The sequence below is a fragment of the Falco biarmicus genome, chromosome 1 (assembly GCF_023638135.1).
Source record: "Falco biarmicus isolate bFalBia1 chromosome 1, bFalBia1.pri, whole genome shotgun sequence".
Lineage (NCBI taxonomy): Eukaryota > Metazoa > Chordata > Aves > Falconiformes > Falconidae > Falco > Falco biarmicus.
Genome location: NC_079288.1, coordinates 53,534,058 through 53,548,171, shown reverse-complemented (window position 1 = coordinate 53,548,171; position 14,114 = coordinate 53,534,058). Strand labels below are relative to the sequence as shown.

Below are 14,114 nucleotides of genomic sequence, written 5' to 3'. Positions count from 1 at the left end.
GGGGTTGTTCCTCCTCAGAGGCAGGACTTGGCACTTCTTTTTGTTGAGCTTTGTTGAATATATAATGATAGATGACTGGGGAGGAGCCAAGTCAGTGGGGAAGAGCAGTAGAGCAGCAGGACCAGTGGGGGCATGAGTGATACCCAAGACCACAACACTAATGGTGAGGACCAGTTGAAGTGTTAGGCAGGCAGAAAGCAAGACCTGTGAGGAGTGGATTGAGAAGCCAAGGGAAAATATGGAGGGAGAGAGAGAGAAAACCCACTGAAAAGGAAATCAACACCTTCTGTCCAACTGGCAAAGAGCAATTTTGAAAAGCAGCACAATACAGAACTTTTCCCACTTAGTTTTCTGAGATAAGCAAGTGGAAAAGAACAAATTCAGAAGCCTGGCACTAGATTTCAATACGACTGAAAAAAACCACAACTCCACAGTCTGAATCTACAAATTTGCTTCAATCTTTAAACATAAATACTCGGAGATAATAGATGTTATCTGAGCTATTCATACCTGAATGAGCAGTTTAGAACCAGAAGCATTTGATTTTAGTATAACACACAGCACTGCATGGCGAAGATCACTAAAAAGTCTCTGCCTTCTTAGTGGTCATAGTATATTGCAGATTCAGTGGGTATATTGGGTAGTAAGAGAAAACGTTTCAGTGCACTGGACGTAGTTTTTTGTTTAAATGAAGGGCTTGAGTACTGAATACCCCCCCTCTCCCCTTTGCAGTTTACACACTTTTGTATTAATTAAGCTTCTCCAGTTACATTGCAGTTTTACCCTCAAAATTGTCTCTTGTAATAAAAAAAATCACATGTATCTTACAAATACAAAAATAACGTGTATAAATACACACACACATACACTGATTTCTCTAATGAATGAATATAAAATTAAAAGGGCAACTGTGAAATTCTACCTCTATGTTATGGAGTCTCAAAGGAGTATCTAGACTGGTCACTGCAACATGGGGAAAAAAATAAACAATTGAAAGCCAAGTTCAAGACCTGAGTTTAAATGATATAAGAAGCACTGACAATAAGTTTCAAACTACCTTTAAGGAAACAATTAAAAATACTTACATTTTGTGACTATGACAGTAATTATAGCGCTATCTTAAAACCTATTGGCTTGGTCTGTACTAACTCCAGTCTACAAATGATGACAGTATTTTCCTCTAATGCTTCAAAAATTGCAAAAGGTTAAAACTTGTTAATAGAATCTAATCAGAACATCAGAGTCAAGGCTGAAAGAAAACACAAAGTGACACAGTGGACCAAAGCTACTTGTTAAATCTGCAGAGTTTTTTACTCTTTCAGAAGAAACAAGCAAAAGAAGTCCTCCCTGTGTCAAACAAAATGGTTTATAAGTTTCTTAAAAGAGTGACTTGTATTTTTGCACCACAGGCCTCTTTTTGCCTTAAGAGCCTTGGCAGGTCTGGAGCCAGCCTGTGTGCTTGCAAATCTTTCCTCTAGCAGTAAAGAGTAAAGAAAGAGAAGACTACACTAGAACGTGCTTGCTAACCCCAAACAAAAAATCCAGCACTATCAAAGCAGTAGTAATCCTCAGTTCATGCAGCTTTGCTCCTGTCAGTGCAGGATATGAAAGTGTCTTTGACTGTATGTTTTGATAACAGAAATGAGTACCTTGTCATGTTTTAAATCAGCAGCTGAAAGACTTCTTAAGTGAACATGACAGTATTTGAAATGTCCCATGCTGCCACACTTAAGATATGCCAATCACAATTAATAGCAACAGATTTGCTACTCAAAACAAAAAACCCCAACCCGATCCTGCAGAGTTTATCTGCTGAATGAAGAGCTGATGAGTGAAAACAGAAGCAAAATTATCACAATAGCCAGCCTGTCAGTGGAAATTACTTTCATTTGTCTTTATTCACAAGGGTTAGTAAACAATAATGCTTCAGCTAATATAGTTTTTGTTATGTTCAAATTGAAAGTGAAACACTATTATAAATAGATCTCTTTTTTTGCACTGGATTCCTGAGGTCTTCTGAGTCTTTATGTTGAAATTCATCTACATTTCATGTATTATGGTATCAACCCTATTAAATTTGTGCCATTTTTCCTTATAGCAAATGAAGGACTGTCCTGCTTGTTGCTTGAAGGAGAGATGTATCTATAGCTTTGCCTCATTCAGTAGGAACCAAGTGAATATTTTATATTATTCTAATGGATTCTAAAGAGTTGTGCTGAAAATCCACTTGGTAGGGTGGTAAGATATCTCTCTCTCTGTGTAAATGAATTCCTCTTAACTTCCAAGATCTGTGAATTTCTTTTTCTGAAGTCCCACAACTGTTTTGGTGCTTCCAGCTTTCAAATCCCACCAGGGAGTTTTAATAATGCTGAGTTGAACCTGATGATGCTCTTACAATGGGGAGTGGATGCAGATCTCCTTGAAAAAAATTATTTTTATTTCCTTTTTACAGTAAATTCTGCTTTTTTTTTTTTTTTTTTTGCCATCTGGTCCCTCTTCTTTTCATCTAATTTCTTCCTCATCTCATGCTTAATTCAAGGTTTCCCCCTAAGCCTTCCTCAAGTGCTCATTTTTACTGACTGGTCAAAACAACCTTTTCTTTGTAAGCTAACTGAGCATGGACTGAAGGGCTCCTTTGCAGGCTACCACTCTGGACCAAAGACTTAGGAAACTTTGGCACACCAGGCAACACAGGCTTACTTGGGTGGACATAATGCAAACAATTCAGATAATAATTCATGAGATTGAAGTGTGCGGTTAAATTACTTTGCCTCCTTTAAAACTTTGCTGGGCAGTCTCCTATAAAGCTTTTAGAGACTAATGATGTTGGAAGTACAGCAGGGATGCTAAGGCTAATACCAAGCAATAAACGTATGTAAAATTACTCACATTCATGCAGTAAAGAAACTAATCCACAAGTTTTAACCTAACAAGCAGACAGATATAATGAGTCTAGCTCTGTAACGGACCAACTGCTCTCTCACAGTTGGATTCCCTAAATGGTTACACTGGGAATATTTTGGACAGAAAGAAAACTTTATAAACCCACCCACATACATCCAAAAAACTTTTGTAGCTCTTAGCTAACTCCGAAGTCTTTGGTTTTCTTTAGAAAAAATCCACAACAAACATGAAACAATCTTCAGCTTTCCTCAGCTGGCCATCACTGCTCAATGAAACGATAGTTTCAAAAGTAAGGTCTCTAGGTCAATGTGTTTAAAATCATACCTCTTGTAGAAATTCTCAGCTTCAGCTTTTCTTCTTTCTTTTGGGATGTTGTTTCATATTTTATTTTCATGTATACCTTTAGCTTTTATGGATGTAATCTGATTGTTTCTAACAGGGAATAATGTAATTTCTAAGTTACAGATCAAAAAAAAATACATCTGGGAGTTTTGAGGCTGCATGCAGTGGCCATGGCTTTTTGTAGAGCAGATGCTCCACACAATTACAAATAGGTATACCTGGGGTGCAAGTAGTGACTGATGAACAATTACATAGATATGCCAGAAGGTATTTGTTTCGTTTTGTTGTCAAGCGTTATTACCTAAATCTTCTTTGTTCTCATATGAAGCTGTGCTTTCTTATTCCACTTCGCATTACAACCTTAATTTGTAGGCCAAAATTTTAAGTAGTGTGTAACAAGCCAAGATCTATAGCCCCTGATGTCTTTAGGATGCATGGTTAAAGCTCTGCCAGAAGAGGTAGATTGTGAAAGACTTGGGAATATAAACAGAATTGGGAAGAGCCTGGGCTACACCAGATGCTAGAGGGGATTGAAAAAGCATCCATGGAGACCAGAGAAGGTTGAGTCTAAACATTAGACAGGAAAACTGAGATAAATAAGAAGAGAGAGGAAAGAACATCAGATGCAATAAGACCATTTAGCACTGGTGACTAGTTCTAAACTTAGTTCAAAAGTCAAATCCCAACATTTTCTGTCTGACTGCATAAGAACATAGCACTCGGGTTAACTATGACCAGTTCTCCAGCAGATGATGAGAAATACTTCTTTTTCCCAGCAAAACATCATCTTTCTGTAATTAGACAACTACAAATCAAAACAAGCTAGCATGTAGTGCTTCGAACTTCTCACAGTTCCCACACTGAGTAGTCAAGACTCTTAGAATCCTTATAGCACAAGGCTTTGTAATGCTTCCAGTCCCTTGTGGGCTGTGGGAGGGAGGCAGGGAAGAAGAAGGTCTCTATAGTAATGGGTAGTATATATAGGTTTTCCCTCTGTCTCTTACCTTGTTGCACAAAGGATCCATACACAAACCACATGGAGTTGTAGAGGGTTGTGGAGGTCATGGATCCCATCTGAAGACGTGGGGGGTTGAGCCAGTTCAAGAGGTAGACCAATAGCCCTACTAACAGCACAGTGCCAGCTATGCATGCCCACAGGGAGAGGTCAAATGGTGCCAGGCAAGCAAACATGTCTACTGTCTTCTCTGCCTTTCGAAGCAGCACGCCCACTGAGTAGTCCATGTAACGTGTTGTGAAGTCCACCACATTTTCTCTCTCAGGGGTGATGGTTAAGGCAGAAATCCCTATATCAGCTCTCTGAGGAAAGAGGGAGAGAGAATAACATGCATAAGCTGGAGCTTCAGTAAAGATCTTTCCTCCGTGATTTATTAGCAGCTAAATTTATGAAGAAGCAGATGCCAAGGCCAAAATCTAAAGCATCATCATGTGAACACAGAAACGTGAGTAAGGCTTGACAAGAATAGCTGTACCACCTATCTTAGTTTCTGTAAGCAAATCTCACTTGGTGAACTCGGGCACATTAGCTCTCCATATTGTTATTTTCCAAGGAATCAAAATACTGCAAATACAGATAATAGCTGGAGGAAACCTACTTCTGGTCATTCTCAGCTTGGCTTTCTGAAGCCATCATTGTCATAGTGGCAAAAGGCAGACCTTTTGATTAACATTTCCAATTACAGGAAATTAGTTGCTTGACAGAGCCACCCGATACGCAAAATTTTGATGACATGATGATTGCGACAAAAGGCCACTGCACTGGAGGCACTTGAAATTCTGAAAAACTTCAATTTTAGCTGCGGAGTCTGAAGTGCAGAAGAGCAGATATTTCACACAGTTCCTTTACTATTAACTCCTCTATATCCTCCTGCTAAGCAGTTCTCGATGTCAACCTGTCCTGCAGCTACCTTGGACTTGCTTTGTGCCATTTACATTTTTTATAATTTGAAGAACCCTTTTCAGATGAGAAGAGAATGAACAGCATTCCTTGATCTTATAATTATATTTCACAGCATGTCTGGGTATTAGGTCTCCGGAGACACCAGGTACAACTACAGCAGGTGTTATTTTACTTTTCAGAGGTACAATTAGAACTGCAGTGAAAACAAGAAAGTGTATTTAAAGCAGACACATTATCACCATATTAAAAAGACCAAATAAAAAAAAGACTTTAAATTCTAGATATTTTAATATGAAAAAGAGTGCTTAAAATACTTTAAGCAGCTACTAGTTTGATTTAATCCATTCCTGTTCTGTCTAAAGCAGTATGTGGTCCTTTGGAAGGGGGTGAGGAGAGAACAAAGACTTGAAAGTAGAATGTCAAATTTTATTAACTCTCCCGAATTTCTTTCTTCTTGTCCAAAGAAGGCAGAGATTTCTAGCTCCTTAGAAATGTGATGAGAAATATTAAGTGGGAAGCTATGGCCACTGAAACTGATTAGAATCAAATTTGCAAATCATCTGGGCTCTTTTATGCCATCTGCATAACACTGCAGCCCATGGTACAAACATACCTTTAATCACAGTGCGCTTCAGACTTCAGTTTTAATGATGCTACTTCAACTTTATATTAATTGTTCACTGGTTTGAGAAAGTAGCAGAAGATAGCTGGAGGCTTGATGATTTGGACAAAAGCGCATTTGAAAATACTGTTTTGCTTAAAAGCCATGAATTAGAGCTTCAGCTTTAATTTAGGGGTTAGATACTCTAGTGTCTTAAGTGAAGCAGTGTTGATGTGCACAGCTGAAAGCATGTCTTCATGAATTCACTTCATGTCCCTTTCTAACAATTTTTTGTGAGTGATGATTTAACTGTCCTTTGCACATGGGCAACAGTAATCTCAGTCAGTAATCCAAGCAAAAATTTGATTAGAATTGTCCATGGAAACATTCAGGTTGTCTGAGTCTCTATCCTCTGATAATAAAACTTCTAGTCAACCAGTGACTTGAGTGATTCACAGTATCTGCTAATGGTTAAGTCCTAGCTCCAGTGAGCAAGTTGCAAATCAGCCATCATTTGAACTGTTTTCCACAATTATGAATATAAATGTATTTTTAAAATAATTTACAAATTTAAAAGTCCAACGCTCTGTACCAATTGCTGTCAAACAGGAAAATATGGTTATATTTAATGAATAGGGTTGTTTTGGTTTTTTTCCTGAATGTATATCAAAAAGTGAAATTGGAATTCAGGGTTAAAGGAGGACACGTGGAAACACAAAGTCCTAGACTTACCCCCTGCTGTTTAACTTTAGCTGTGTTATTAAGTAGCAGCATGTTACTAAAATACTTCCTTATCACACTAGATTATTGTTATATTTGTAAGATGTTTAAAGATTCTCCACTGAAAAGCAATACATGTAATTAAAAATACTTTTGACAAATAATAGATCACTGTAGGACTGAACAACTAATAGATTTTTTTCTCTGCCTTTCCCCCCCCATTTTTTCAAAGGGAACATTTCTCCATGAAATACATTGAAGGGCACTGCATGAAAAAGCACAGTATGTGGTAGTTGTAGAAATATTGCTTCTATTTTACATCTCTGGGGAGCAGCCTCTCCAAATTTCCCAGCATTATGGTTCAACTCTGGTTGTCAGCCAGCTATGACAGAGGAACAATGTTGCCCTGATGGAAATGTTGCATTTCCTTTGTCATACTGCAGCAGCAACTGTGATATAATTATGTCTTGCAATTAAACAGTGGTAGTAAAGTAAAAAACAGAACGGAGAGAGATAAGTCCTGATTTCTCAGTACTCCTGTGTTAAGCTGTTTAAAAAAAGAAAAAAAAGAAAAGTTTACACTGAAATACGACAACTCATATTCTTAACTTACTAAATTGAATCATAAACACCAGTTTACCAGAAAACCGTTTAGCACAAAACCAAGCTTAAGCTTAACAGTTGATCTACTGACGGTGAGTGTCCTTAACTACATATAGATTCTGTCAACTTTTATCAAAATTGGAAAACGCAAAAAAATGAAATGCTTGTCATTAACGTGTCAACTTGGATCCGAGAAGACATCAGCTTGAAGAAGTTAAGGTTCACTTAGAGTTTCTGAAATAGAAAGGCAAATCCATGCAATTATGTCAATATTTAGATATAAAGCTGCCAATCTGAATTATAAACATGTAAAACTCTCCACTCATTAAGTTTTTGCAGTGCCAAAATCAACCAACTATCAGCATCTTGGATATCTAACACATTTCTGATGAATGAAAATGTGACTCCTGAAACTGACTGAAAAAAAACGGCAGAGGGCATTATTTTTCTTTACGTGACCTGCTTAGAAATTTATGTTCCTTAAAAGCAGTTCTCCTGAGGTCATTGTAGAGCAACATTACCAGAATCAGAAAATCCAAACTACATGACCAACTGGATCTGATAGCATTGTTACTGGTGTCACAGAACCAACTCCATCAGCAAAGCCTAGAAATCCCTGAAATGTCCCTATGGTATTGCTTAAGCAAGCACATCTCGTACACACAGGAAGCTATCTGAGATGATTCCTGTGGTTCATGATCAAGAACAAAGAAAATAAATGAATCTACTTAAAATTGCTCCTGTGAGGCCTTTCATTTTATCCATTTTCAATGTTAAATCAAGTTTGAACAAATGCTGGAAGCAATAAACCATAGCCCTACAAGTTACGCAGTTATTAATATGGACATGCAAAAATTAATTAGAGAGACATTTTTGCTCAAGTTAACACACATACATTCAAATAATTCTCCTTTTACTCGGCTATTATTTTTTCTAGTCACTTTGTCCTTCCTGTGTGCTTTCTTCCTTCTTATGCTACTCCCCTTAGGAAGGTGCATTAAAAAAAAAGAGCCTCATAAGTCTTGCAGCTTCTCTTAGAAATGTTTAGGCATGTATTTCGTTTTCCTTTTCTGATGAATCTAAGTGGAATCAGGCAGTTCTCCCTATGTCATTTACTCTGTGATGGCTCCTCATTGGAAAAAAAGTACTAGCAACCGGGGGTAGCAAGGTGAAATGTGGGAAATAATGGTTGATGGATATGAATATCACTGAGAAGTCCAGAGCCATGCTGGAAAGCCTACTGTCCTCCCCCAGAAGCAGCATTAACCACATCTCTTGCCTGTCACACAGGCTCATCCCTCTGGTAATGTGGACTTCAGGGCAACTAAAGGAAGTGCTGTGAAAAGACAGATAATTAACCGCAAGAGAAAGATTTGTGGTAAAGCACTGCTCCTCTGAGATGGTTTTAGCCTCTCCACAGAAAGCTGTTCTCTGAACTGATCCTGTTTGCATGCTGAAGCTCTGTGGGATGCACTAAAGGCTCTGGTCATTTGACAGGAGAGGGACAAGAGCACTGGGTGCTTCTCTCAAAGAGCATTAATCCTCCATAGACCTTCTGGTTCAGGTGCTCAACAAACAGAAAGCATTGCAAAGCGTGGTTACATTCAGCTTATTTTGACAGGCGGTGGTGTATGGAGCAAGGGGGTACCTAATGTGGGTCTTGACAATCAAAGGAAGGGAGGTTTGAATTAGTTTCCAAAGTCAAATTAAAGACCCGTTGCTTTTACTTGCTGATTCCAGCTTCTATTTTAGCAGCCAACAGGGATCTTGTTTTCAAAGCTGGAACAGAGTGAACTTGGCATAGTGTCAAGTCTGTGAGGCCAGCTGTGGACCTAGGTCATGTACTTGGCACTGCAGGGTTTCTGCCCTGCACTGCAGCTCAAGCAGGGCTGCTGCAAATGAGAACAGTCCAGGACTGCCCTCACTGACACCAGGACCTGCATCAGAGCCCGCTGCATGGTGAATCAGGTTAATGCAAACAGTATATGCTGATCTTGAACACAGAAAATATGTGCTTGCTACAGCAACTGCCAATTCATATGGCACATTTTCTGTAGTAGCCACAGACATCCTTTTTAATGAGATGCCCTCTGCAACTATCCAGAAAGAAGGTTGTAGTGAGGTAAGTGTTGTCTCTTCTCCCAAATAACAAGCGCTAGGACAAGAGGAAACGGTCTTGATTTGCACCAGGAAAGGTTTATATTGGATATTAGGAAAAATTTCTTTACTTGAAAGGGTTATCAAGCACTGGAACAGGCTGTCCTGGGAAGTGGTTGACTCACCATCCCTGGAGGTACTTAAAGGACATGGTTTAATGGTGGACTTGGCAGTGCTAGGTTAATGGCTGGACTTGATGATCTTAAAGGTCTTTTCCCACCTAAATGATTCTGTGATTCTATTTGCTCAAAAAGAGAAGGGAGCTATTTTCCATTACCCTTGAGTAGGACTTATCTTTCACTAAATACATGGTTTCCGACTCATTTCTGGCTCATGCACTAACAGGCAAAGAGCACTCCCTCTGTTCCTGGATTTCCTCCACATCTTGGTCAGACTATCGTGTAAGATGTGGTTGGGAAAACAAGGAAACACTGTGTTTTAAACAGGTTAGACATTTAATTTAAAATTATTCTCTGCTCCTCTGCTTCCTCTTACAAAGTTGCTAAGCAGATAGATATCTGAGTTCTGGGAGCAGAACACAGTTCACAGTAAATAAGAAATCAGCCTTTCAAGAACAGCTTGTACTTGGTAAGGGGTAGATATGCGCTGGCTGCTTGCCCAGAGGTTCTCTTTTGACTTAAGAGAGACAAAGAATGGGAGAGAAGGACACAGTGAACCTTTACTACTAATTATGTAAGGGGTAAGGAAGATAAAAAAATTATACACTGCCATAGCATTGGGAAAACATACTTTCTGAATTCCGAATGCAGCTGTGTTAACACTTCACGCTTTCTAACTGTACAGGAAGATTTCATATTCATTAAGACTCATTTACAGCAAAATTGAGGCAGACTGGTAAATCTGTTCCACTCATGACATCTATTTACAGTTCAAGATGGTTACCATCTTAAGTGTAGTATTAGAATTATATGAGTCCCTGCCTACTAAGGGGACAAGGACACTATACATATTTTTCAGTGAACCATTTGATTTATTTCAGTTGTTATGAGTTCTGCCTTATGAATCATTCATTCCAAATAAATAAAAGATGTTCCAGGCCCTCTTCCATCTCCAGAGCCATCTAGGACTAAGACCCCTTCAGCTCGTGTTATGCAGTGGCCAGCTGAGTCCTTTGCTGAGTACTGTAGAGAGCAGGGTATAATATAACATCAGATTTAAGGAGCAGAAATAATGGTAAAAATAAATCAGTAGGCCATTGTGGTGCTACATCTCATACTAGACAAGGGACTTTTAGTTGTTAAAGTTTAGAAGATGGAGGAAAATATACTTTTTTAAGTGACTGCAGCTTACCATCTATGATCACAACATTCTATCTTCCAGCTACATAAAGGCATAGGGAGACGGCAGAGGAGGTTTATCTCTACCATGTAGATGTAGGAACCATGCCAGGAGTATGGCACGTGTGGCTGTTTTGCAGTCCAACAGACTTCCTGATACTCAGGAAGGCAGAAAAGGTTAAACCTATCTCTAATTTTTTTTCTCACAAGGATTGGGTTTTTTGGAACTTTTTTCCTTTTATTTTTTTTCCCCTTTACTGCAAGACTTGTTTTTCAGCATTTTTCTAAATTTTAGCTGAAGTATTTAATGATTAGGTCCTGTATCTGACCACATTAGTCCTTATTCTTTGCTGAGAATATCAATTAAACAACACCTGCAGATTTGGAAAAGCACTTCCATAAGCAACCAGTAAGTTATATGCGTGAATATGTACTGCAGTTATTTAAGGAAAAACAACAAGTGTAGGTCTCTATAGCTGTAAAATCTGCCTCTACAGGTTAACTAAGAACAAATAAAATATGTATGTTCATGGCACAAATGAGACATCAGCAGAATAGAGTCTGCATAGCCCTTTCTCGCAAGATGATAAGATGCTAATGGGGGAATATAATGGCACAATTATTTGGTTTAATTTATTTATGATACAATATTGAACACAATGTAAAATTAAGTAGACTAAATGGTTTATTAATTACAGAATACAGAATATACTACTCTTGATTCGTATGTCTACATAATGGGTTATTATGTATCAATAAAACATTTCCTGTTGATTATATACTTCATGTATTCATCACACCAACATTTTTCTAAGTGCTATATATTATTTATGTAATATATCACTAATTACTGCAATACCAATTTTTCCTCTTTCAAACAGCCTCTTCAACTCATTTGTGTCAGGTCTTGCCAAATTAATTAGGATGCTGTGCATCCCATTATTTGACTATATTCAGATTTCATACTGCTGTACTTTCGTTGGAAAAAAGAGATTGCCCGGCTGCTTGAAGAGTTGCCAGCAAGTACTATTTCCAGCTTTTTCTTTAATGCCCAATGCACCTGGGCATACTACAAATGCTGGCGACGGGCAATGAACAAAGTGCTATCAATGACTCATGAAAAAAAGGTTACTGGCTGATGCGAACATAATATACCACATATTATTTAGCTCTGTCACATGACCTTATTTAATATGTTATTAATAACCTTACCTTAAATACGAGTTCTCCTATCAGTCCGTTCCATGACCCATCATCCTGAGGACTCCCATACTTGTGATCGGGTGCAACATAAATTTCGTATTTAAAGCCGAGGTAAGTAGCTAAGGCTTCCAACACGTCTATTGAGAAACCTTGATACTTCTTCGGTTTTCCCAGAACATTTTCAGACACCATGACAAAGGGCTCTTCCTAAGTAGAAAACAAAGGAGTCAACTGTTAGTAAAGCAATTACATGTCACATTTGAGTGCTGTTTTACTGAAAAGTAAAGGAGGAACTATTTAAATCCTACAAGACTTTGGCAGTGGTGCCTCCTGCATTCTGCAAAATAGTATTTTATTATCTGTTTCCTTCAACTGAGAAATTTTATTCTCTATTATGTATTTCAGAAGCAAACCTCCTATTGTAACACTGCAACTGAAATGCTTTTTGGTGATGCCTTCTGACCGCACTTATGCCTGGCAGAGCAGACACACACTACATGTCTGTCCATAAATATGGAGGATTCTACAGTGCTGCCAGTTTCCACTGACTGGGAAAACACGGAATTCTCACAAACACAGCTACTAATTCACACTGTCAGGAATGAAAAACATGGCAAGATAGGCCATACTGCAGAAACATGCATTTCTCTTGTCCTTCTATTATAATCTGAATATAAACTAGTTAATTTTAAATACTTCTATCCAAAAAGTATGCATTTGGTTAGTTTAAGAAGAATCAATGATGGGACTTAAGTCTGTCCATAAGAACAACTGGTGAATATTCATCAAAAAGATGACCATAAGAGGATAGAAGTAGATACTGAAAGTTGGAATTGGTTGATACGATTTCCAAACTATGCTTTGCTTTTCCTTTTTCCCAAGATCTGTAACTGTTTTCTCTATTTTTAAATGAATATTTCTAATAACATTGCAGAAAGAAATGATTTTTTGGCTAACTTTAATTTCTTTCCCCCCTTCCTTCTTCTTCTTTATGTTCAGTATTTGATTTCTAGAAATTCTCCTTGATATCTTTGAAAATGAAACACAAAAAGAGATCATATTTCTAAGCACAAAAAATATGTATTTGCCATAGATGGATCTCAATTCTGTTTGTTCTTTATTTTTTCTGAGAACACCTGTCTGATCTACCTAAGTAGATCAAAAGTATCAAATTTCCCCAAAAAGCATGAGGGCACTGTAACACTGTTGGGTTTGTTTTTTTCTTTATTTGTGGTTTGGGTTTTTTTTTTTGTTTTTTTTTTTTTTAGTATGCTACATTTCCTCTTTTTTAATTCTTTACATGATGCTGAAATTTAGTATGAGTTTATCAGGAACGTCTATTCTGATGTGCAAAGTTACTTCTGGTTTGTCATGGCTTGGCCATAACGTGTACATGAAACCACTTCCTGACCACTTGCTCCCAGTCTGTACAAGCATACAGAAGAATACAGAATTGATTTTCTGTAGTAGTTGTAGCCCAAAGTTTGGTTGTATTTGCAGTGGCATTTTTTTGGAGTGTTTAAATGATTTTTTTTTTTTTTTAATTATTCTACTACTTATCTCTGTTTGAATCTGAAGCCAAAGTACTTTTCACATATTTTTCACTAATAATTCACTAAATATTTTTGGTTTCTATGTCACAGTGTATGAACAGGTATCACTGCATTGCAGGCCGGATGTTCTCGGAATAAGAAAGCATCATTTGTAAATGCTTGAGTTAACATTCACAAAGATAGCTATATGCTGAGGATGCTGCCAAAGAAACAAGGATGCAACCAGACTGCACTGGCAGGGTGTTCTTTTCTGACTACAAGAAATCCAGAAAAAAACCCCAACCCCCCAAAACTAAAACAAATCCCAAACCCAACCAAAGAACCCCCTCCCCCCAGAAAATAAAAAAGCAGAAGAGTTGACTGTCTCAAGTTACTATTTCTCAGTTGTCAGATAAAATTTCTTTTTTCCAAATTATCCAAGATCAGCCAAATGGAATAAAAATGGAGGACAGCAAGTGCAAGTGAATTTTTAAAGTAATTTCCCAGTGCCTGGGTTCCAAGACCATTGAAGGAGTTGAGACTAAGTTGATGAAAGCCTTTCCTAAATGAAAACAGAGTGAATTCAGCTTTGTTGATGACTTGGATGAGAGATTCCCTACATACAGACTCAAAACTACTGGAAAAAAAATGTTCCTTAAAAAAGTAAAAAATGTAGTTTATCAATTGAAGCACATTATGCAAAACATTCTAAAGATTTGTGTGTACAAAAGATGTTTTAGAAGTTGATAATTTTCATATTAGAAAGGATTTATTCTTATCACTTCTAAGTTATTACAAAACAGTTGTTCATAAACTGAATCTTTATTCAGTTAGTT

General features: G+C 37.7%; 1 protein-coding gene across 1 annotated transcript in view; it reads right to left on the bottom strand.

The window, feature by feature from the left end:
• The window catches only part of GRID2 (glutamate ionotropic receptor delta type subunit 2), a 730,780-nt gene that overhangs the window by 131,140 nt on the left and 585,526 nt on the right, over positions 1-14,114 (bottom strand). Inside the window, exons 10-11 of the mRNA XM_056362644.1 lie at positions 11,756-11,953; positions 4,251-4,563 (exon numbers count right to left, since the gene is read on the bottom strand). Coding sequence (XP_056218619.1) covers positions 4,251-4,563; positions 11,756-11,953 — 511 coding nt within the window. The remainder of the gene's footprint in view (positions 1-4,250; positions 4,564-11,755; positions 11,954-14,114) is intronic.